This window comes from Pongo abelii, chromosome 2 (assembly GCF_028885655.2).
Source record: "Pongo abelii isolate AG06213 chromosome 2, NHGRI_mPonAbe1-v2.0_pri, whole genome shotgun sequence".
Lineage (NCBI taxonomy): Eukaryota > Metazoa > Chordata > Mammalia > Primates > Hominidae > Pongo > Pongo abelii.
The window spans coordinates 1,457,115-1,483,091 of record NC_085928.1 but is presented as its reverse complement, the minus strand read 5'-3'; the positions used below and the strand labels follow the sequence as shown (position 1 = coordinate 1,483,091).

Sequence of the window (25,977 nt, the reverse complement as noted above, 5' to 3'; positions counted from 1 at the left end):
ATTTGTTTTTGTCTTGCTTTCTATCATTCAACTGAATCACATAATTGAGCCTGCTGTCTAGCTGATTTCAAATACATGTGATAATATGGGTACCTGAACTAAGAAAATACAGTGGGAGTTGGAGAGAATGAGAAAGAATCTAAGAAATACTTTAAAATTATAAGGGACAGGACTGATAAACTTGGAAGGCGAAGGAGAGAATTGGATGAGGGCTGAGTCCAAGGTTTCTTGCCTGAACATCTCTGAGAATAGGACATGGGAAAGGGATGATTTTACCTTCTAGGCAATGGGGAATGTTCTCAATATTTTAAAATGTTATTGTGAAGAATAATTATCTGTCCACATAATGTGGATGGATTGTGAAGAGATACTGTGGAAAGGCAACCTAATAGCAAATGATGAAACTAGTCTATTCCTGCGGGGCTGAAGCCTCACAGTAGGCTGTGTCACTGGTAATAGAGGCAGGATGAAAAACTTGACTCTGGACTTGGAGTTGTAGGAAAATGCAAAATCAAGGATAACCCTATGCTTTCAAATCCACGTGGCCCAAATGATAACAATATCATCTACAAAGTCACAAGTTTATGTTCATCTAGAAGATATGTTTCCCCAGCTTTCATTTGTATCTCATACTCTTCTGTCTGCATGAGAATGTGGTGTTGAGAATGTGCAGATTAATTAATCTCCATTATGTGTTGCTAAATTCTCATAAAGTTAAGCCAATTCTGATTTCTATACATGATCTGAAAGGAGAATTTTCCTGTATTGGTTGTCCATAAACTTTAAAACTAATTTACTGGGTATCATCAATTCATGGCTTTGTTGAGATTTGTGCTATGCTTAAAGAAATCATTCTGGTGAAATGATGAAGACAATTTATTTCACTGAGCAGCATTTTTTGTGAGATGCTTTATTTAAAAATTCGTATTAACTACTGTCTTCAATAACTTTAAAAATATGTTCATAACAGAAAAGAGTTAACTTTAAAAATCTATTCCACAGAAAATGACACAGAATACAAATAACAGATTTTACTTTGAAATGTAAATATAAACTAGAATAATCTTGATTACAGGGAGACAAAATCATATGCCTCCATAGAAGAAAATTCTTTGGTTAAAAATAGCCAAATTGCCTTTCTCAACACTTTCCTAAAGATATGAAATCTCTTTTTTAAGTATTTAGATTCCAAGTAAAGCATTTCACTTTTTTTTTCTTTAGATGGAAACAAACCACACTTAATAATGTCATCACAACTTATGCCAAGCGCTGTTGCTCAGTTACAATTTTGCAAATCTTTTTGGATAATTGCTTCCTCTTAAGAAAGTATACTTCTTCCCAAATCGTAGAATGAAATATATCATTTTAATATATCTATCTTTGTCCAAGAATACAACCTCACAATTAAACAAAGGATCATTTCCAATCAGCGAGTCACAAATAAATTTTATTTTACACTATGGATTTCAGTGTGGTTCTTTTTAGGGACAAGTTTGCTTTCAACAGATGCTACTTATGTGAGTAAATGATACATTTTTCTCCTACAAAACTAACGAGAAGTAAACTTCTGCTCAGGATTGAAAAAACTGAATGGATAATGCCATAGACAAGTTTTCATAACAGAGACATTTGTAGCTATACTGTATTTTCATGGAATCCATTTGGCAGATAATTTCATGGTTTGCTTATTTGTTTCTTTAAGTGTCTATTTAAATAAATCAAACTAATGAGATCTCTAGCCAAGGAGGTGATCATCCTGTTCCTCCTCTTACTTCTTCCAACACATTACATTTTCCCAAATTCCCTCTCAGCTCACTCACTGCCAGAGGCTGCTTATTCTTTTCCAACACCGTTCAGTTTCCCTTTTGCAACAATAATTACTTCTATAATTTCTTGTTCAGTGTCTGTCTTCCCCACTGAACTGCAAATCCATGAGCGCAGTAACTGTGTTTTGTTCATCACTGTATACCCTGTGTCTGTGTTAGTGCCTAGCATATACTAGTTGCTCAATAAATATTAATTGTATGAACTAACAAATTCTTAACCTTAGACTCATATTTCTGAGCTTTAATCCACTCAACTTGGTAAAATGTAGCAGTCTGAATTCCCTAGTAGCTTCTACCTCCCAGAAAGCATTGTCTCCAAGCACACAGAATAATTGGATTTTTCTGATTAATGTTGGGTACACTCTCTTCACGTACATTGTATAGCTACACTGATGGTAAATCTTCCTCACATATCAAGGGAAGGGTGGGAATGTGGCTTACTCCTGACCTTTTCTTACCAGAACCATCCAGTGCAAATAATTATTCAACCCACTCACTTAAAGGACTATTTACTACCATGTAGGCTGGACACTGTATTGGTTTCCTAGGACTGTTGAAACAAATTATCACTAAGTCAGTGGCTTAAAACAATATATCACAGCTCTGGAGACCAAAAGCATGCTACCTCCAAGGGTTCTAAGGGAGACTTCTTCCTTTTCTCTTCTTGCTTCTGGTGTCTTATTCTTTGACTTGTGGCTTGCATAACTCATCTCTGCCTTTGTCTTTACATGGCCTTCTCCTCTTTGTCTTCTCCGCTTTTGTCTCTCATAAGGACACTTGTCATTGGATATGGGACAACCTGTTTAATCCAGGATAACCAAGTTTCTTAATTACACCTGCAAGTTCCTTTTTTGAGGGGAGGGGGAAAGGCTGTCACCATTCACCCCACTATGGATATCATAGTGAATATAGTTCCTGCTCTCACTGAATTTGAAATCAAATGAGAAAGACAGATTATAAAAAGTAATTTCAATAAAATGTGATGGTTTTATTGGTAGAAATCTTTTAAGGATCTTGGGGAACATCTGTCTGGGGACCTACGCAAATCCAAACAACCAGAAAAAAAAATGCTTCCCAAATGATAAGATATTCATGGAGGAGTGATTAGAAATTGACCAGATATTAAGAGTGTGGCTCATTGAAGGACTTGGAAGAAATTCAGTATGCTTAGAGAATGATAAGATGTATCTGAAGACATATGCTAGAGCCATTTGTAGACAGCTTTGATAACAAAGTTAAGGGCCTTGTAGTTTATCCTGAGATGAAGTCAGAGCTCTGTGATGGACCAACACTAATATGATAAAATGCAAAAATTATCCCTATCAGGACCAAGCTCCTGAGTGTTTTTATTTCCATATGGCAAATCTTGTTCTTTCCACTATTTTGTTGCAGCCTGTATGGGTAACACAACATCATAGTACAATTGCTCTGAAAGATTGTGACAAGAATGTTTAATTCAACATTATCATTTTACAGACGTGAAATCAAGTTCAAGCAAGGCTATGATTGTTGTAGGGTAACCAAAACCTCTAGATCTAGTTAGTTCTTCTGTTAGGAAAAATGATGGTTTGAAGTACTGGCAATTGCTTGGGCTTGGAGATCGGCAAAAAGAAGTTGGATTGCAGACTTTCCCTTGACAAGATATGTAACCTTGAGAAAGTAATATAACTGTTTAAACTAGGAATGATATTAGTACCTATCAAGACCATTGTGAAGACAATTTTGATAATGAATTGACGCTCATAGTTTCCTATTAAATAAATAATGACTGTTCTTGTTGAAGATGATAATGTTGGTGAGGTTTTTATAATCATCCCAGCCTCATAATCTATAGCATTTTACTCCCAGTAAAATAGTGTTTCATTAAATACTCTAATTAGAAAATAAGAGTATTTAACATATTTATTTTCTAATAAGAGTATTTAACATATTTTATTCTCCACAGAGGAGTGTTTACAGTTCCTAAGTTTAAGAAACAATTATGCAGGAATATGCATTTTTCAAAGGGTCATAACTTAAGATTGTTATCCAATTAAAATTTTTAATTAAAACAAAGTTTATAAATGTAATAACAAGTGTGCAGAAGGAGACATATTTGTAGAATTAGCAGTTTAGTCAGTAATTATGTATGTCAAACAACACCATTTTTTATAAAAAAGTAATCTGATTTTCAAAAGGTACCCAATTACAAAATCTCCCTCTGAATTTTGGACTCAACAAATTATAGCTACCTAACTACTATGAAACTTTATGCCCCTGATTCAAAATTCTTGAATTATTCTGTATATTTTACAGATACAACAGTTTTTAAGTAAATAATGTTTTTTGGGTAAATGCCATCTGCTTTATCTTCAAAAAGATAATGTTTTCTAGAACAACTATTTCTTACATTTTTGTTATTCAATAACTTTCAGTGAGAAAATGTGACATTTTAGAGCACAACATTCATTCCCATGATATCAGTGCTATTTTGAAGATTAGGAGATTCAGTGAAGACCTAATAAAAAACCTTCAGTACATTTTTTATTGGATAAGATGCAACTATTTAACTTGTCTCTGCACAGATAATGAGTGAAAAACTTAACATTGTAGTACATTGCGTGAAAATGTCTTGATTGAATCATAGTGACTAAATTCTAATTCTAAGATTTAATAAATTTCCCTTACTGAAAACTGAACATAAATGACTTCTACTCTTTTGTTTTTATTTACATTTAGATTTTTTGTAAAAGTCTCTAAAATGCTATGACTGGTTTCTTACTGACTTGACAATAGTGTTTAAGGCTTAGACATTCTGCTGTAGATATGTCATTTTTATGAGAATGCTATTACTCTGGATATGAATTCACACATAGTATACTGCATACTTAATTCCCAGAAAAAGATCTACTTCTGTGGAAGCTGTAAAATACTCAAGTTTAATGAGTTATTGTGTTAAGAGATTTCTGCAGTTTGCTTCTCAGTTATACACTTTATTTGATCCAATTTTTTCCAATAACTGATGAGATTAATAGATGTTATTTATTTTCAGTAGTCAAAATAAAAAACAAGTTTAATTTAAGTTAAGGAACATTAAGAGACTGATTGATTTGGTTTTTTAGAATATTGATGATTAACTGAATTATTACTACAAGTTATAGTAAAAAAAATGGAGAAATGAGACAAAACCCTGAAAGACTGAATTCTGGTCATAGTTCTATGTGGGCTTGGGCAATTTCTTTAATTTTTCTGTGCTTCTGTTTTCTTACCTCTATTATTAAGGAATTGCCTATTCCACTCATTGAAAATTATATTTGAGTAAAGCATTATTAATACAAAAAATTAGAAGTGCTAATAAATTAATTGAAATGATATATGTTAAAAGATTCCTGGAAGATTAGTAAAACATGCAGCTCATGTGCTTTTAAGAGACAGTTTTATCAGTGAAAGAAGGAACATGTTGCTACCATATATAATCTAGTGTTTTCTTCAAAAAAGGAAGCTTTTAAATATCATTTTTCCAATTATTGCTGATTAAACATCTAAGCACCCACTATGTATATCCTCGTGCTGTGGAGGTGAGAATCCACAATTTTAGTGTTTGAATTAAGCTCTATGAAGTATAAAGAACATCATTCTTAAAAGGAATTATACAGTAGTCTTTCTACTTTGTGAAAAGAGATGTCAAAACAGTCTATAAAGCCTGGTCTATTGGCCAGTGTTTAAGAGGAAATACAGTGAGCAATTACATAAAACAGAATTCTTTAGCCTATCTGCTGATTTAGTTTTACAGCACTTACGTAATCTTAAAATAAGGGGTACTAAGAATTCATCTACTTTATTGATCTTTTTTGAAGAAAGAGGAGAGGTTTATGTTGTGGGTTATGGCCCCAACTCTTCAGCCCTGGGTCAAAACTCATTTATTTCGGGTTTGCTTCATACGTGTCAAATACTGAAATAAAGGCCAATTATACTGGGCTTGGCATCCGTTATTGTATTTTCTAGTGTAAACTAAATTGTAAAATGGTTTTAATAGTGAAATGTCACCCAGGGAAATTTTAATATTGTATCTCTGTTTCAGCTTCTGACATGGCAGCAGAACAAGGACAGATTCTCGTGATAGCCACCGCCGCTGTTGGCGGATTCACTCTTCTCGTCATCCTCACTTTATTCTTCTTGATCACTGGGAGGTAACTGAAACATACCAGACTATTTCCAAGATTTATGAATAATCACTCTTTTTATACATTGCGTATTCAAATGCTTTTAGATATAACAAAGCACACCTGAGGTCGAGAGGGATCCCAGAAGAATCCACTCTGACAGTGAACCATCATTAGTTCTCTGTTTCAACAGGTCCCTGAATATGGAAAGATCTGAAGATGACTAAAGCTGTTTGAAAGCTATGAATGATGAATTTATAGTCAATAAGTTACTCCATGTTTTTCCTTTACTATAATCAAATTACATCATAAAAAATAATTTTCTTACAAAATATTTTAATGGAAAGTCAGAACAATTTATAGAAAAACTCTTTATAAACCTAGTGTTATAGAAATGTAACATTTTGTCAATTAAATATTGAAACTGTTAGAATTATATTAATTGGTTTTATAAATCCAATATTTCTATACTTCAAAGTAATTTGAATAAAATATAAACTAACAGTAAATTTAACATAACAAAATACCTAAATTTGAATCCTGACTAGCTGGTCCAAGTGCTTCACCTATCAGAACCTTCAGAACCACCCATCAGAACCACCCATCAGAACCAGAAGATAAAATATTCTATCTAGATATCAACAGGGGCAGAAAAGACTACCTCAACAGATTTTTTTATAATCTGAAACACACATCTACTGCAAAATATTGCAGTCGAAATATCACTATCATGATTTAAAACTGCAAAAAGAATGTCAGCCAAACAGTACACACCCACGTTGACTCCAGCTAAAGTACACCAACACTGCCAGAAAACATTGGTACCTCAGAAAGAGCAGAAATAATAAATAGCACCTTCAGTGAACTCAAAACACTATTTGTTTTTAAAACTCTGCTTAGGGACCAATATTTTATTAAAATTTAATCTACTTAAAATTACAGAGGTAGTTTTAATACACATATGAAAAATTGTCTACAATTTTGACAGCACACCAAAAAGTATAGAACTTGACAAGTACTTTGCATGTATCAAGTGTGGGTCCCTGACAAATATACAACTGCTATTCAGTAACAGCGTATTAGATATAGTTGTAATAAACCTCCTTTTATAGAATTTACCAAGGAAAAAAGCAGCATGAATATTCTAATGTCGTTGAGTTAAAAATGATAACTTATTTGTGAAATTAAATGGAAAGAAAGAACTTTACAACTATGTTTACTTAAGTTTTTCATGTATATAAACAGATATAGTAATGGTCTTAGAATTAAGAGAGAGTATTTGGGAGTCTCTAGTTTTGGGAGGTGATTAGCTGATAGAATAATGCTAGCTACAGTAACAAGGGAAAAACAGACATGAAAGAATGCAGGAAATAATGATAAATTCATCTTAATACAAGTACCCATTTGGGCACAACATGTTGCCACCATCAGGCACTGTTGTCCAGCATCCTCTTAGAACCATTTTCCTTTATTTTTAGGGCTAACCTCTGACAGCTATCTGCCATCATCAGAGCTTTGATATAGCTCATCTTTTATAGAGGACAGAAAGCAAATTTTGGAATCTCTAAACCAATTAACCGTTAGGTTGAAGATAAAATGTTCAACACTGCAGCTTATCAAACAAGGCCTACAAAAACTTGAATCACTAGCCAGAATAAAGTGATTATAAAAAATAAACAAAACCCCTAAACATCCTGGTGGAGGTCTAAGTTTTCTGAGAAAGATTAAAATTATTCCCATACTATTTTGGACTATCTGGCAAAGAGAAGGATTACAAGAGAGTTATGGTTAGGGAAAGAGAAAGAGAAAGAGAGAAAGAGAGTAAGAGATGAAGGGAAGGGGAGGGGAGGGGAGGAAGGGAAGGAAGGGAGGGAGGAAAGGAAGGAGAGAAAGAGAGACAGAGAGAGAAAGTTTCAGTGAGGGTTAATGGTTTAAGTTTAAAAAAGAAAGGAAAAAGAAAATAAAAGCATTTTGTTGTATGTAAAGTCACAGTGATAATTTGGTTAAGTTAAAAAAATCAAATTGCCAGTACTTTAGCATTGCTACGTGTTTAGCAAACTTTATTAGGAAAATGTTAAATAGAAGAATAAACCTTACTGTATATTCCTTACCCTCTATAACATTAATGCTGCCAATGCATTTTGAACTGGGGTCACTGATATCTTTATAATACTCTAATTATCATGAAGTTATATACAATTTAAAGAGAATCTGCTTTGGAGCCCAGAAAGTTTATTTAGTTTTTAAAGTACAATGGCATTCCATTGTACTTTAAGGAGCTCTTAACTCCAAAGACACAAATTATATCATGTAACTATACTGTGAAAAAATAGGTATGATGGTTGATTTTGATTCAGAAATATTTTTCTTTTCCATTTTCAAAGTTACTTTGAAGGAGGGAGTAATTTCCTTTCCTTATTATTATACTTTAAGTTCTGGTACCTGTGCACACGTATGTTTATGGAGGGAGTAATTTCTTAAATGTGATTTTATTTAACATCAGTATTGCATTATTTACAATAGAAAAAAATCCTCTGGATGTTTAAAAGAAATTTAATAATGATTCACTATATTGCAAAACTGGATACAGTTATATATATCTTGTAGAACATAAGTTATGGCCTTATTTTTTCATAGAGTATTTCAGTAAACAATGGTTTAAATAGCACATACACATGTGGCAAAGCATTTCATTAAGGCATCAGAAAATATTTCCTTAACACATAAATATGACAAACACAAAAGAAAACATTTCAATCTTTGCAGGCTAAATAAGTATTGCCTAATAAACTTGAGAGTTGGGCTCAAATATTATCTTTATTTGGGATTCCTGGAGCAGAATAGAAATAGCACTTAAAAAGAGAATTTAATGATGAAGAAAAATTTGTGCTAAATTATTTTCAGCTTTCAGTTTCTATGTGTGCCAATTTATATTTTATTAGAAATTGTTTTAACATTCTATGCACTGAAAAGAACAATTTCAATTACATAAAATAGAAAAAAAATATTTTGAAGTATCGCTTAAGCACTTTGGTAGGGGAGCAGTCATTGGAAAATATTCTATGAAAACTGTAAGACATTTCTGAATAAATGCTCAACTTGCCATAGAATTCGAGGCAAAATTCCCATGGAAAGACTGAATTATGTAACACAGACATAATTTGTTTAGCCATTAGAAATTTGATAAACCATCAAATCATATGGATGTTGAAGAATTTACTCATATTGAAGAAATCTTGGGAGCATGGTTATCCAGAGGGAGACTAGAACATGCCTCTACCAAATTCCAAACATTAAAAAATAAAACTGCTGAACCATCCTGCTGTTTAGCAGTGAAAATGGAAGACAGTTGTATACATTTCTGAAATTCTGACTCAAAATACTTTTTTTATTTTGACTTTTATATGACTCTAGCTATTTGACTTATGTGACTTATATTTGACTTATATGACTCTAGCTATTAATAGTCATATAAGGGATGGTTATGGCAGATTATTAAATATTTTCTAAGACTCCTGTCTTTTGAATCCATCTACTTGACAGTATTTTATTCTAGGGCTAATTTCAATGTACATAAAAAACCTTCCATAGAATATTTTCACATTATAAAGATATTTTAAAAGTGGTCTTTATGACAAGAACTTTGTTCATAGATTATATGTATTTTAATTGGTTTTGCTTTGTATCCATCATACTTCTTAAAACAAGTTTTTTTTTAATCTTTTTAAAAGATGTCAGTGGTACATAAAAGCCAAGATGAAGTCAGAAGAGAAGAGAAGAAACCACTTACAGAATGGGCATTGTAAGTAACGCAGTGACTTTCTTTCATTATTTTGTACTGTTCCAGCACTTCAGGAGTCCATTCAAACTGTATCTATTGAGTTGAGAAAAAAAGAAAAAAAAATCACTTCCAACCTTTCAGCATTAAGAATTTTCATCTGGTTTCCAGGTTTGTTGGTGAAAGTTGCACCTGCTTCTCATTAAATAACATTACCTTGTTCCCAATTCTGTTTGCTGGAAAACACAACAGACTGAATTTGCTAAAAATAATAGTTGACTGATTTTATCAAGTTATTTACCACTAACAATCGCTCTAAAACATGAGTTGGTTTTATCTAGTGGAACATTAGACATAGAAATAAATATTAGGGAATCTTTATTCCTTCTTGTAGGGACTGTCTTTTAAATATATAACAAATCAATTTACAATTCATTAATACTAAAAAAGAATATCAGCTCTTTAACTCTTAGAATATGTATGAAATCCTTGGGCTGACTACAAGGTTATATTCATTTGAGAGATCTATTCCCAAGCAACCTATAATTACCACTATAGCTGGTTTGATAATTGACAACTTCTCCTCCTCAACATCCACCTCCACCTCCACCTCCAAATTGCAAACTACTTCAGCAAGACAGTTTTTCTATTGTGAGACACTGAATTAACAAGAAAGGGATGTTCTCTAATTAACCACAGTGTAGAGATAATATGCAAGGCAACTTAACTGTTTTATCTTTTATTTTGAATTGAGCAAAAGATAATAAAGGACATTTCAATCTGTACCACCCTCCGGGAAAGGGAAAGGATTTAAGTGAGGAACTTTTATACAGTAAGTCTGACTCTTACTGAACTGGCAGAGCTGAGAGAACTGATATCTGGCATGGGATAACATGGAAAGGCTGTAAACAGATTGCAGAAACCTGGATCCAGACACCTGGGCTGATGACTTACGCCGGGCAACCTTAAGATTCACTGCAGGGCATTTAGTACTGATATGCAGAGGGAAAAGGTGCTCCTGAGGCATTTATTATCTGTTTTCCAAGAGGCAGGTTAGCATAAACCAAACCAGATGGGCCCAGCATGAAGCGATGAAAATAACTCAAGACAGCCAAGGAGGTAGAAGAAAGTTAACCAACTGATGTTTAAGACGACGTTGATAAGTTTAAATTAGTAACCAGGTATTCAAAATTGGAATTCAGTTTGGTTGTTTATTTTCCTCTTTACTACACATATGTTTATAAGAAAAAAATGTGATGTTTACTGATCTTATTCTATAGAAATGTGTACCACCTTAAATAATTGAATAGTTTAATAGTTAAAACCACGTATGAGTTAATAAATGATGCTTGTTATCTGTGCCTAGCATAATATTATCAACATGACCACATATCTGATTAGATACCACTAATAATTAGTAGTGGCTACTAGGTTTGAGGTTATAGAACTCAGTCTGAAATCACAAATTCTACTAAGTTGTTATAAAAATATCATATGGAATATAAAATAGAGGTACAGACTATCTGTTCTCATTTTCTTCAATGTATACTTTGAGAAGTCAGGGAAAGCATGACATGCTAAAATTAGTGTCAGGTCTGGGTATACCTGGAAATATACTTTTCTGGTGCTAATTTGAGAAATATTAATTTTCTCATGGTCCATATGCAGCACTAAGAAGACAGAAGACAAAATGTGTAAATGAAGGCAATGGGCATAGAAGGACTAAGGAAGCAAATTGCTGCTAATACTGGGCATTTCAGCACCTCCTCTAAACTTTATTACCTTTTGTATGTTTGCTTTTGATTTTTTTGTTTGTTTGTTTTGCAAGGAGAGTCAAACAACAGTTAATGCTGGGTATTATATGGCTTTCAAAATCTAAGAAGCAACAAAACCAAATACCATCCACTCTGCCACAAATTTCACATTGGTCTTTTAATCCCTACTAGTTTGTATTCAATAAAAGCTCTCTGTGTGATTATTGCCTGTAAAACCATACCTAAGATATTTGGAAAAATAGAAAGATATAGAAGAAATGACCTCCTGCCTAGAGATTTAAAATGGAAAATGGAAATGAATGAGCCAGCTTGGTGGCTTGTGCCTGTAGTCCCAGCTACTCAGGAGGCGGAGGCAGGAGGATCACTTGAGCTCAAGAATTCAAGGCCAGCCTGGACAACATAGCAAGACTGCCATTTCTCTAAAAAAAGAAGAGAAATAAGTAAATGAGAAAAACAGAGGGATATTCATGGGCAGAGGCAGTCTATGACTTCTTCGGATACTCACAAATGGACATACAACCACACACTAATGTTTTCTAGCCATCCTTTCTCATCATCCTAACTGCCTGTAGGCTGTGAGTGCTCCATTCTCACCAACGAAGCTCAACAGATACACAACCAATGACCAGATTTTGCCCTTTGATTTCCATCTTTCCCACCAGGATAGACAAGTTGATCCTATTCAGGACTATATGCAGTTAGTCCATGGAAGCTACTACATGAATACAGAAAATGGCCATTATCCCTACTGGCCTTTCTTGTTTCTATGCCATGAAGTCAGTTCTTTACTGCTTGAGGTTTTCTGGAAAAGGGGGAGACCACAGGAATAGGGCATGAGTTCGTGAAACCTACAGCCGTAGAGTACAAAGAGTCCAGGAGGAACCTAATGGGCTTCCTTGCTTTGGAGGGAGGCTTATGCCTCATTTTCCCCATTCCCCAAGCTAGAGCAGATGTGGAATGTTTTGGAAGTATATATAGTGAATGAGTGAGCTGATTAAACATTTTATAGAAATATGAGACATGTGTTTTCTGGAACCTGTCAGCTCACTTTCTAGAAATCCACCAGGTCATTCTACATTAACAGTGAGGTAAATAAATTTTTGACCCTCCTCGTAGTCAAAGCTTTAATATGGGCAGAGAGTGGGACAGGAAGAAAAGAGAGACTTTAAATCATTATCAAGACTGACTATTTCTGTATGTCATTTCCGGTTTTAAATGTTCACAAGATATAGAGCACTGAGATACTCAAACTAAATCAATCGTTTTGTTGTTGTTGTTGCAGTACGCTTCCCCGGAATTAAAACTTACATTGATCCAGATACATATGAAGACCCATCCCTAGCAGTCCATGAATTTGCAAAGGAGATTGATCCCTCAAGAATTCGTATTGAGAGAGTCATTGGGGCAGGTAAATGTCAAATCTACACTTTTGAACAAAAGATTCCTTAATTTCTTTGTAACTGGTTTATCAACATACTATCTTAAATCTTGGCAGTTTTGGTCATTGAAAAGTTTTAACAAGTGAGAAGTAAAGTGATCTTGTATATGTTATTTTTTTTAAGTATATTTAGTGTCCGTTTGTTTCCAAACAATGAGAACATTCACAAAAGTTACTTTTAACATTCTATAGTCTTTTTTTTATAGTAGAGATAAATTACAATGAAACTAGAGTTTTTAGGGGTTTGTCATAAGGTTATAGATTTACTTGAGCACCAACATCTATAGACATACACTATAATTATAATAGTATTTAAAATGATGACCATGAGCCTCTGCAAGACACAGAAAAGTTCTGAGAATCACCAAAGATAAAATTTGGTTCAATGTAGTTTTAGGTCATTTTAATGCAAATTAATATTTCTCCCTATGTAGAATTTTCCAGTCTTAGAACATTTTATTATTCAACTATCCTGAATAAATACAAATTTCTTGTAAATCACCCCACAGGAATTTATGCTGTACATTACTTAAGGCAGAGGCTAAGCCAATGTAACAAAGAGACTCCAGAATACAGATTTATTCCTCTTTCAGATGCTTGACCCAAGGTGAATAGTCCATGCTGGCAGAGGAGCTCTCATTCAGGGGGACTTGCAAGGCCCAAGTTCCTTCTGTTCTTGGCTCTTCCTTCCCCTAGCATGCCATCCTCCTCTAAATGACCAAAGCTGGGTCACCAGTACATCTGCCTTCCTGACTGTGAGAAGGGAAAGGAAATAGTTCTGTCTCTCTGGTTTTGCTTTTAAGGCAATCACCTGAAACTTTGAAACACGGTATTCACATTTCAATGGTCCAAATTACAATAACATGGACACACTTAATTGCTAGAGAGTTTGGAAATGGAATTGCTGACGGCTGCCATGTATGCAGCTAAAATGCATACATTTATGCAGGGGGGCTGCTTTCCTAAAATAGACAAGGGATATTGGATCTTGATGGGGAACATAGGTCTCCTCTAGATGCTGGAGATTTGTTTAATGCTTTGGAAAGAGCAGAACAGATGCAAGCATGGCCATTCCAGCCAGGTGTCATGTCTTTACAAAGGCCAAAAGAAAGCAGTTGATGATCCTCTGTTTCTTTCAAAGTCCTTTTTCCTCCAGAAGGACAAGCTACATAATTTGCAGGGCCCAGTATACCCTGAAATATACAGAATCCCTTGTTAAAAATTTATTAGTTATTTCAAGAAGATGACAACAGAGAACTAAACCAACTACAGGGCACACCTAAACTCAAGGCTCTGTGTGACTGCACAAGTTACATACTCATGAAGCTAATCCTGTTTCCCAGGTACACAGAGAAGTAGAACTACCTCAAGAATTCCAGGCACATTTGCAGAGTTCTTCCTGATTTCACTCCATTCCCTATGTACCATAGATCACCTCATCTCCTGCATGGCTGGGTCTCCCTCTGAAAGCTGCCACAAGGGCCTTTATGTTCATAATCTTTATGTTCTCAGCCGAAGAAGCTGCCTTATCAGAAAGATTAAGGACCTGAAATGGAACCAGATTCTCTGTCTTCTTCCACTGAACAAAGAGCACATCAGCAGGCATAATTGAGAAGAGTGATTGACTTATATTCATCTAGCTTTGGAGTTTGTTTTCTTAAGACAGCAAAGGGATAGAGAAGACAGGAGGTTGGATAATCTCCATTGTACATGATGTTTGGCTTTCTTCTTCTTGCACCTGAGAAAAACTGATACGTCTTTTTATACTGCCTTGTTCAATACTCACATAGATACAGGAGAAGCATTTTCTGTTTTAGCCCTTTGTGCTACAGCATAACAAAATGCCAGTGTCTGAAATCATAATGTTGAGAGATAAAATTAAGTATCTGAAGTATAAACAATAAAAAGAAATTAAATGTTTCTTTTATTTTTAGATATTTTTCAACTAAAATATAAATTTTTCTGTTAAAAAAGTATAATGGATACTGCAAAAGCAAAAAATAACTACTAAAGAGATTATTTTAATTTCATTTTTCCACCTGCTGTCCCTGAACTCTAATAAGTCATAATGGTGTTTATCTCATTTGGCAAAGACAGACTATCTAAACCATGTAGTTATTCCTATAGATTGGGGTCTTTTTAAATCCTTATTGATCTTTGATTGTTTCAGCTTTCAAACAATATGCTAAGGGTCCTTTTACTGTCCATATTCAGAAAAATAACAAAAATAAAACTGGTATGTGAGACAAAAGTATTATAACCTAACTTGCCTCTTTGTGCCCCTGGCCATACTGCTCTGTTAATTTATTCCTTTAGATCATTGTTATAATCCTTTTTATGCTGCTCTAATAGAATGCCTCACACGGGGTAATTTATAATGAACAGAGTTTTTAGGCTCAAGGTCCTGGTGGCTGAAGTCAAGATTGAGGGGCCACATCTGGTGAGGGTCTTCCTGCTGCATCAAGACATGGTGGAAGGCATCACATGGGTGAGGGAGAGAAAAAGGGGGCTGACTTCACCTTTTATAATGAGGCTACTGCATTAATCCAGTCATGAGGGCTGAGCCCTCATGATCTAATTACCTCTTTAAGGTCCCACCTCTAAACACGGTTGTATTAAGGATTAAGTTTCCAGTGTGTGCAGTTGAGGGGACACATTCAAACCATAGCAGTCATGTTTCTAAAACTTTACTTTTGTGAATGTGTGAAGTGTGAATGTATTCCATAGCAGCAGTGTGGACAAAACATTGCTCAAATTGAAGAAGAACCAGTCGTTATGTAACATCTGTGTACCACTGGTTACTTTCCCAATTTGTAACTATAAATACTTTCTTAGATTGTTTTGTATCCTTTATTTTCTTTCCCGGCTATTGATTGTTTCTTCTGGGACTCTATTTCTTCATCATCTTTGTCCGTTAGGTAGTCCCCTTGGAAATGTAAATTAAGTGACTTAAGTGGTAGTCTAGATGCCGGACAGAGGTGAAGTGAGGTAGAGAAGATGAGAGAGGCCAGATATCAGGTTGTGGCAATTGTCAAGTGCAGGATATTCAGGCAGAATTAAGGCATTGACAGTAGGAATGGCAAGGAGTACTTAGATTCACAGTTCGTTGCTGAGGAAAAATATATGAGACCTCCGCCTCTTATAGATGCAAGACCTGCATGCAAAGCAACAGTTAAGATTACTTTTCAGATTTCTAGTTGGAAAAGCACAATATGCAATCATTAAATCTTTCTTAAATGAGTTATCAAAAATAAATGTAAAACAGTCACATTAACATTTTCACAAAAAGCATGATATCACACCTAAGCTGTGACATTTCTTACCACATTCACTGAACAATGTTTGTTAGGTGGCTACTATTTACTTGTAAAAGATAATGTGCCACTTAATCTTTTCCTATTAAATCACTATGCTCATTACAGATATATGTATTCAGGCTGTCTTCCTCAATCTTTGTCCTGAGATTTTCAACTAGTAACCATCAAAATACTGTGCAACTGAACCATAAAAATTTAATTTTTCTGTACATATATTCTTAACATTCTCCATCTTTCCCTATAAATTTCACTGGTTTTTTTTATAAGTTTTCTAGGGTACTTTTTGTGTGTGTGTATCACTATTCTATTTAATACTGGCAGCTTATCTTTGTTCATCAATAACGGCCTGAATTTCCGTGAAAGTGCACATTTCCATTTAAATGAAGTGAGCAGCTCTGTTGCATAGGAGACTATCAAGATCATCTATCTCCTTTGGCTTTTTTGCATTATAAAATGAAATTCTGTGGACAGAGGACTGTAAAACAGAAATTCCCAGGTTAAAATAGCCAAGTCAGATTAGGGGAGAATCATTATTTTATACATATCTTGCAAGATATGAGAAAACGGTAAACAATTTTAATCACGGTCTTGAAAAGGTCATTGAAAGGCTGTCCCTCTTTCAGGGCACTACTAAACCTAAACCAGTATAAGAACAACTTGCCTGGCAGAGTATAATTTTGAAACAGTATTCCATTGAAAAAATGATTCTTGTGTCGCTAAGCCCATAGGGCACCCTTCTTAAATTTGACCTTCCCCCTTTCCCTAGTCTTAATGGAAATACATAATATCTTCCTGTCATTCATATTCTATCCCTTTATCTATACAAAACTCATTATGGCCTCCACTATCAGCCTTCTCTTCTGGCTTAGAGTCACCAAATTTTTTCTCTTCCTAAAATAGTCCAGGAAGTTTTAACTGTTGGTTTCTCAGCAGTTATCTGCAGGTAAAAGAATGTCAGAAGGACAACAAAAAGGATATAAAAGTGAGTGTCAAGCTTAATATTTCGATTCTGTTATTCCATCTTGTTTGAAGTCACATTTCCCCTTGATGCTATACAAGGCCTAATGTTCACTTCATGTGCCTCTCCTAATTCCCCTGCCACCCTCAACCCGGCAGGCCTCTCTTTTCTACTCTAGAATATATTATTTTTTAGTTATCTTAAAGAAACTGTATTTTTGTTTGTCTTTTACATTTGTGTTATGCACTCCTGTAGCATAACAGTGACAAATGTAGGCAATATTTCAGATGTGGTTTCACAATTCTCTTTATATATATTTTTTAAAATCTTGTGTTTATGACTCATTTTCTCTATATTTAGATGAGATGACCTCCTTAGAAATGAGATTCATTCTTGTCCATCAACTTAAAGGATTTATGGTAGAGGTCAGATTCATTTTCTTGTGTATTCTTGAAAACTTTGCATGTTGAGTAGACTGAGAATAAGATCAACAACAGATTTTGGCAAGGCCTTTGTGCCTTTTACTCAATAATTTCATAGCTTTCTAAATCAAATGATGTAATGAAAGATCAGCTTTACCCATTCTCCATCTATATTATGATATGAATGAAAGAGCAAAGAATGAAGCAAGACAGACTCAGATATGAATCACAGCCTTGCTACTAGCTCATTCTGTAAACTTTAGCAATTTAGTTATCGTTCAGAAATTTGGGTCACTCCATGTATAAAGTAGATTTATAATAACAGCTATCTTACAGGATTAATAAAAGGATTAGAAATGACTATTAGATTAAAAAATAAATACAGTTTTTACGTTCAGTTTTGACTGCTGAGATGAATAACACTTATTGCCCAACCCTCAATATACTTCGTGGTATGAATGTCTGCCCATGCAGAATTCAATAGTCAATGCCTTAGGTAACTGGAATAATATTTATGATTTTCAGAGTTAGTTGAAAGTTAGTAATTGAAATGAAATTTTATTTTTGTTACTACGTTGAGTTATATCCATGTCAACAAACTCTTTTTATTTTTAATTAAAGAAACTCAAGGCGGGGCACGGTGGCTCACGCCTGTAATCCCAGCACGTTGGGAGGCCGAGGCGGGTGGATCACGAGGTCAGGAGATCAAGACAATCTTGGCTAACACTGTGAAACCCCGTCTCTATTAAAAAACACAAAAAAATTAGCAGGGCATTGTGGCGGGCGCCTGTAGTCCCAGCTACTCGGGAGGCTGAGGCAAGAGAATGGCATGAACCCGGGAGGCGGAGCTTGCAGTGAGCCGAGATCGCACCACTGCACTCCAGCCTGGGCGAAAAAGCGAGACTCCGTCTTAAAAAAAAAAAAAAGAAAGTCAAAACTTATTTTTTTATATTTAGGAGGTTATATTTGTTAGGGAATGTTTATTTTTTGTTAAAAAACTCAACAAGTCTTAAGATGAGAATCAAAGGAAAAATTATTTAAATATCTTAACGTAAAACTATTCTACAGTAGTCTATCAATTTATTCTTGGTACATCTAAGGAATTAGTAGATTTACTGTCAGGAGCAGGACTGTATATCAATTTAATAGACTTTCAATTAATTTTTGTTAATTTCATGAGTGTGTTTACCTGCATTTCAACACCGTACATCTTATTTGGAACCATTTAGTACACATTTTCTATCTTATATACAGATTTCCAAAACTTGCAAGTTGCCTCATCATAGTCATTGTTTGATAAATGCTTGTTTAATAAATAAATAAAATTCTTAAACTAATTTAAAAAATAATGAGTAAATAAACGAATGACAAAAGGATATAGAATTATTCTAAGTAATGATTTTACATGACTGTTTATCTGGTTACCAACAAAAATCTTAATGAAGTATGACAATATAAAATTAATTGCATAATATGTGCAAATAAAAATAAGAAAAACAAATTCACAGAGGACATTTGGGAATTACAGTTGTTACATTGCTTTATATTAACAATTTACCTGATAGACCAAAATTATAGAATTTATTATATGCCTTTGCATTTATATAATAAAATACAGAATTATACAGAAAATATTACATTGATATTTTATTTTGAATTGAGTTTATGTAACAGGGGAAGTAATTTTGAAGAGTTGTTTATAACTTACAAAGAAGTGATTTTTCAAATTTGTTTTTCTTTTTTTCTTCTAGTTTGTGTATTGCTAAAATATTAGGTGAAATGAAGGAAATTAGATCCCTGTTTTCAAAAGAGTTCTCCAAGGATGTAAGCAAGACTGGGTACATCTTAGAATGATGTTCTTTCTTATGGCTAAGAAACAATAGATGAGAAAGACCCACATATCAACAGCAACAACTTTTAGCCCTTATATTTCTAGAGTATATTAGTTATCTCTTGCTGCATAACAAATTACCCTAAAACTTAAAACAGGAACATTACTATTCACAGTTTCAGTGGCTCAGGATTCAGGAATGGCTTAGCTCCTGCACAGTTGCTTACAAGGTTGCAATCATGGTGTTAGCTGGGACTGTGGTCGCACCTGAAGGTTCAGCTGGGCAAGGATCCACATCCAAACTTACTTATATAGCTGCTGTCAGGATACAGTCCTTTGAGGGTTGTTGCACAGACAGTCTTAATTCCTCACTGCTGTTGGCTGGAGAACATGCTCAGATTCTTACCATGTGGGCTTCTCCAACGTGGCAGCTTGCTTCATCAAAGCCAACAACAGAGTCTGCTAGTAAGACAGAAGTCACAGTGTTTTATAACCTAATCATGGAAGTGACAGCAAATTACCTTTGCACATTCTATTGACTATAAATATGATACTAGACCCTCCCCCCACTGAAGGGAAGGGATCACACAAGAACAGGAATACCAGGATGCAGGGATCATTGGAGACCATCTTAAAAGTTTGCCTACTATGTATAGTATTGTTTCATTATGTTTGGGGCTCTCAGGTGGTCCTAATTAGCCAGCATTCCCAGGAGTCATTTCTCCCTTTCAGTCCAATTCACATCAAAGATGTCAAAGATGAGTCTTAGACACTCTCTGATACTCAAGCAGTTTATTCTGGCAGTGTTCTTGTAAAATGGATAGTGGGGAGCAGACCAATGGCATGGGCCAGGTACAGTTGGAGGGTCAGATGATCAACTGACCAGGAGGGTCTCTGTCTGGAGACTATTCTCAGAGTTTAGGAAATTCCTCCCACTTTCTTATACCTGTATTCAGTGCGGGTCAATTATTACGTGTTTCTTTCATAAAGGGAGTTTAGTCTCTTCTTGTAAGGGTATGCTTATTTTTTTTTTTTAAGGTTTATGAGAGTTGAGATTCTGTCCTGAGATGGCCTTGTGTATAGGGTATCCAGGGTTTTTAGGTCTCATTTTCATAGAGACCCAGTCATCCCCAGGCCTACTTGCATCATACCCCTAAGGACACCTAATGTCAGCCCTGTGAGAAGTTTGAGTAGGCCATAGGACTGCCATTAATCCCACAGCCACCGTGTGTCCGTAGGCAGTGTTTCCAGTAGAGAGCAAGAGTTGTAAGGCCACTTGAGGTCCTGTCTCTGAACTTAATTCTGACACCTACAGTTGATCAAAGCAAGTCACAAAGCCAGACCGATTTAACAAGGTAGAAAGATAGATTTTACCAGTCAATGGGAACAGCAAAATTACATTGCAAAGGGGCATACATGTAGGATAGGGAGGAATTCATGGCCATTTTTTTACAATCTACCACATAGCTGATAGATTTTTTAAGCGAATCATTATTTTATCAAGCTTAATGTGAATAACATTATGAATTTATTTGCTATTTTGTCTCTAAGACTATTTTTGCTTTGCACCGCTAATTAATGATATTAATGTTTTCTTAATACTATTAGTTAATCAGCCTTGGGTTAGGTATTAAAAGGCTTACAAAAAGGAATAATGAGCTGGGCATGGTGGCTCAAACCTGTAATCCCAGCACTTTGGGAGGCCGAGGCGTGCAGATCATTTGAAGTCAGGAGTTTGAGACCAGCCTGGCCAATGTGGTAAAACCCAGTCTCTACTAAAAATACAAAAATTAGCCAGGCATGGTGGTGGGCACCTGTAATCTCAGCTAATCAGAAGGCTGAGGCAGGAGAATCTCTAGAACCAGGGAGGTGGAGATTGCAGTGAACCGAGATAGTGCCACTGCACTCCATCCTGGGTGACAGAGCGAGAGTGAGACTCAGTCTCAACAACAAAAACAAAACAAAACAAAAAAAACCGTGAATAATGGAGCATCTCAGACTCAAGCAGGAAGCTAAGGAAAGTATAATATATAAGGTAGAAAGGAGGAAAGAAAGGACAAGATAGATAATAAGTGAAGAAAACATGCAAATAAATTGTTGTTCAAAGAATGTAAAGATCACTGTATACTGGGAGATCAGATCTCATTAGAAAGACTGAATTAGGCATTTAAATATACTGTTAAAGATAAGGAATGTCAAGCTGTAGAAAAGGTAGTTTAGATAGGAAAAGCATTATAAGTGGTAGAATAAATGGTGTGGAGATTACGAGGAATTTAGGACGTTTTCAAGTATTTAGAGTTTGATGACACTGGATCTTTATTATATCTAATTTCTCTTCAAAACATAAGCTTTTCCTTTTTTTTTTGATGTGAATGTAACTCTAGCCCTGCTTTTTGGCTATGAATAATGGTTAGTGACTTTTTAGTTTGTTGACTTTTTAATGACAAAGTTTAAAGTGATTAAAGAAAAGAGGAAAGATACTTTACTTTTATTGGGCAAAGAAAAGTAAAAAAGAGTATGGATCTGTATGTGTGTGTGCGTGGATACATACATACATGTAAATGTGTTTGTGTTTGTATGTGTGTGTGTGTGTATGTATGTGTGTATTAGCTTCACTGTCATAACAAAATATCACAGATTGGGTGGCTTAAAAGGCACAAATTTATTTTCTCACAGTTCTGGAGGCTGGAGTTTTAGATGGGGTGCCTACACGGTCAGGTTCTGGAGAAGCTGTCTTCTGGATTGCAGAGATCCACCTCCTTGTCCTCACATGGCAGAGAAGGGATGTATCTTCCTCTTCGTATAAGATCACAGTCTTTATCAGATTAGGGCCCTGCTCTGAAAACCTCATTTAGCCTTAATTTCTTCCAAAAGACCATATGTCCAGATGCTGTCACATTGAGAGTTAGAGCATCAATGTATAAATTTTGGGGGACACAATTTAGTCCAGTGTGTGTGTGTGTGTGTGTGTGTGTGTGTGTGTCTGGTGGGTGAGGAAGAAAGCAAGATATTACCTGATCAAAGATTTACTCACTGTTATCCAAGTGTCTGCGTGAGTAAATTTTGAATGAAAGAATAAAAATTGTAAACTCATAAAGGATATGCCTGCTAGGTTTGACTTACTGGGAGAGCTCTGTCTGAACTTAGAGCTGAGTTTAGGCTGAGAGCTAAAGCAAAGTGTCTCATGGTTACCATGTGTACAGAGGATGGTGGAGGCACAGGCAAACAGAGAGAGGAGCAATAGGTCTCCCAGAGTAAAATCTATAAAGATGGTACAATTTCAGTTACTTTTCAGATAATATGCTGATGTGATTGCTGTTAAGACTATAAGAAAGATATCAAAAAATTAATCTGAATGCTAAAAATCAAACTGTTAAATGTGCAGTTGAAGCCTAAGTGCTTAGACCAGGATGTACCTATTGTGGGTTATCTTTGTAGTAGGTTCTTCCAACAGATGTTAGAACCTTTTCTTAAAATCAAGTATTTGACATTTTATCACAACTTTTATTAACATCAGTGTAACTTGTGTATCCACTGTTCCCTGATTACAACGGAAAAGTACCTTAATCTTATCAGGAAATAATATTTGTGTCATAAATAAGGAGGATTTCTTCCCCAAAAGTTATTTCCACCTTTTATAACCAGTTAATCCATCTCTGGTTAGAATCTTATAAATTTTCCTCACAGTAAGTGACACTTTCTAACCTGTCTCATCTTTTCCTGATCTTGTCCCTAAAATTTGGAGTCATTTTATATTTGTTCTTCAAACATCTCATCCACAGGGGGAGAACATTCAGTTTAAATTTTGAGAGCAAGAACTAGCCAATTTACCTTCGTGAGCTGTAATTTCCCTATCTGTGAAATAAAAGTAAAATACCTTTGCTCCTTCATGATTGTTGTGAGAAGCAAATGAGATAAAGTAGATTCTATCTGACCATCCGGCATTTATCAGAACACCACCAATGAAAGGGTTCACTTCCTCCATGATAGCCCGTTCCCTTGGGAACAGTTCCAATAAATCCAGGTTATTTGTGAGTAAAAAAAAAAAAAATGTGCTTCCTTATAACTCGGTACATGATCTTACAACACTGCCTACTGGTACTCGTTCTGCAAAATTGAACTTATACAAAGTAAACCTAATCCTACTTCCACACCACACCATTACCCTTCAAATATTTAAAGAACAACATGTAAACCTCATAAATCTTCTTTGTTCAGCCTGAATTGTCTAAATCTTTTCAACAATTTCCATCTGACATGATGTCTAGATACGTCATCATTCTGGCCACCTTCCTCTGGAGATCTAGAGTTTTTCTCTAAGTCTTTTCCAGAATTAAACCCAATACTCCAAATATTTTCTAATCAATGTGAGAACACAGGGATAGCACATTTCCTGCTGTGCCTCGATTAATGCATCCTGAGTTTGCATTTGCTTTTTGAACAGCTGCCACGCACTGTTGGCATAGGGAGAGCTTACTACCAGCTTATCCCCAGCGGTCTTTCTCAGAGGAGTTTCTATTAAGCCAGGGCTATTTCTATACTTGTCAATTGACTTTGTTACTTTTGAGTGCAATATTATATTTTTATAGGTCCACACTATATATATATGTAAATCATATATATAAATATGAACCATATATATCATATAATTCATATATAAAAATATGAATAGATCTAGATATGTTAAAAATGATCTAGATATGTAATACCTATATAAATTTGTATAGATAGGTAAAGAATGTATATTCTAGAAATATATACTAGAATACATGATATATTCTTTACCTGTCTATACAAATTCTAGTATATATATAATATATGATATAGAATATATGATATATATACTTTACATGTCTATACAAACATTATGTGCTTTTCATATTCCCATTTCATAAATATTGCTATTAAATTTCATCATGTTTCTGTAAGTAAAATTTCTCAACCTGTCCATGTCTTTTTCCATCTCGATTACATCAGCTGGTACAATTATTGTCCTTCTCAGTAACATCTGTGATTTGTTCTGCCTTGCAATTTAGCTGTGTACCCTTATCATAAGAGCTCAGCACTCCCCGTGCAGCAATCATTTCGTATACTCTCTAATTTTCTTCTTCATTGGGACAATTGTTTTTTCATTATTGGAATTCTGTATTTTGTAGATGCCTATCTCTCACTTTTTATAGAATCTCTGATCAAGAAATTGTACCCAATCCATGTGCATTTTTTAACTGCCACTCTGAAGTTTAATGTCTATAGTTATGGCCAGTGCTTTTTCCCTGGACTGTAAATATCTTAAAGTGAAAATGGTCAATTTTTTCTCAAGTTTCCCCACCCCTTGCATTTCATCAGTCTTTATTCAGAACTAAATCAAAATAACAGCTCTGTTGACTTTTTGAAAGATGGACACAGCAGCGAGGCAGGCAATTATGATTTTATAGCTTCTCTCTTATTGCTTTCATGGTGGAGTAAATGAATTCACAGCATGAGAAAGTGTGTTTTGTGAGGATTGATTGAAGCGTGAAGCACATGGACTTTCCATGTGGTCTAATGCAGTTCCTTGTTCACATGGAAACCTCTGATATTCTCTTCCTGCCAAAATCTTTGTCCATGGTTTCCTCCTTGCTTCAGCCTATCAGGAAAAAAAAAAAGTCTGTCTTTACCGTTAATAGCAGGCAAGAATTATTAAACGTTCATCTGCTTGGGATGAGCTTTACATGCATTATTATTTCTTTTATCATCACAACCCTATAAATCACAAGGATCACATATGTCCATTTTACAGATATGAAAGCTAAGATTTAAAGAGATTAAGTTATTTGGTCAAAGTGAACCAGCTTGTAATAGTGAAGCCAGAGTAATCTTATGTTATAGCTCATGCTTTTATTAACCACAACTTCATTACAAATAACCCTTTATATTTATGAAACCATACTTCTATAAGAATATCTTCTTCTGGCGTTTGTACAGTTGATAATTCTGAAACCATCTCCACCTATCTTAGGTGAATTTGGCTGTGTTCCTTGCTTTCATTCTGGCCATCTGTCAGTCTTTCTGTCTGCAGTCACTTTCCAACTCTATGATGTATAGACTGTGTTCTGGCTGCTGATTGAGTCTCTGTGATTTTTAGGCTGAAGGTGAATTACCATTACCAACGTGCATTGATGCACCAAAAGAAAACCAACTGCCTCAGCAGAAGCAACAGTAATGTGAATATTGATTATTGTCATGAAATCATTATTTAGGATAGGATTACAAATTTCCCTCATTTGTAGCATCATTTGCATGTTCTATGTGGCATGTCAATTTATCATCATACCCTGTCAGCCCTGCCTTCAAATATATCCCAGGATCCAACCTCGTTTTACCACTTTGCAACAGCCTCCCTGGCCAACCCACCAACACCTCTCCTAGCCTCCCTTCTTCTACCACTCTGTGGTGTGTTCTCCTAACATGGAACCCTAGAATGGGAAGATCCCTTGGAAATGTAAACCAG

At 35.0% G+C, this 25,977-nt stretch overlaps 1 protein-coding gene across 16 annotated transcripts in view; it reads left to right on the top strand.

Annotated features, from left to right (window-relative positions):
* EPHA6 (EPH receptor A6) overlaps nt 1–25,977 on the top strand; it is a 965,948-nt gene that overhangs the window by 689,768 nt on the left and 250,203 nt on the right. For all 16 annotated transcript variants that reach the window (XR_008523481.2, XM_063721671.1, XM_063721674.1 and 13 more), the window contains 3 exons: nt 5,887–5,995; nt 9,700–9,770; nt 12,804–12,929. Coding sequence is in view for 15 of the 16 variants with exons in the window: in XM_063721671.1 (XP_063577741.1) it covers nt 5,887–5,995; nt 9,700–9,770; nt 12,804–12,929 (306 nt within the window). In the remaining variant the exon portion in view is untranslated. The remainder of the gene's footprint in view (nt 1–5,886; nt 5,996–9,699; nt 9,771–12,803; nt 12,930–25,977) is intronic.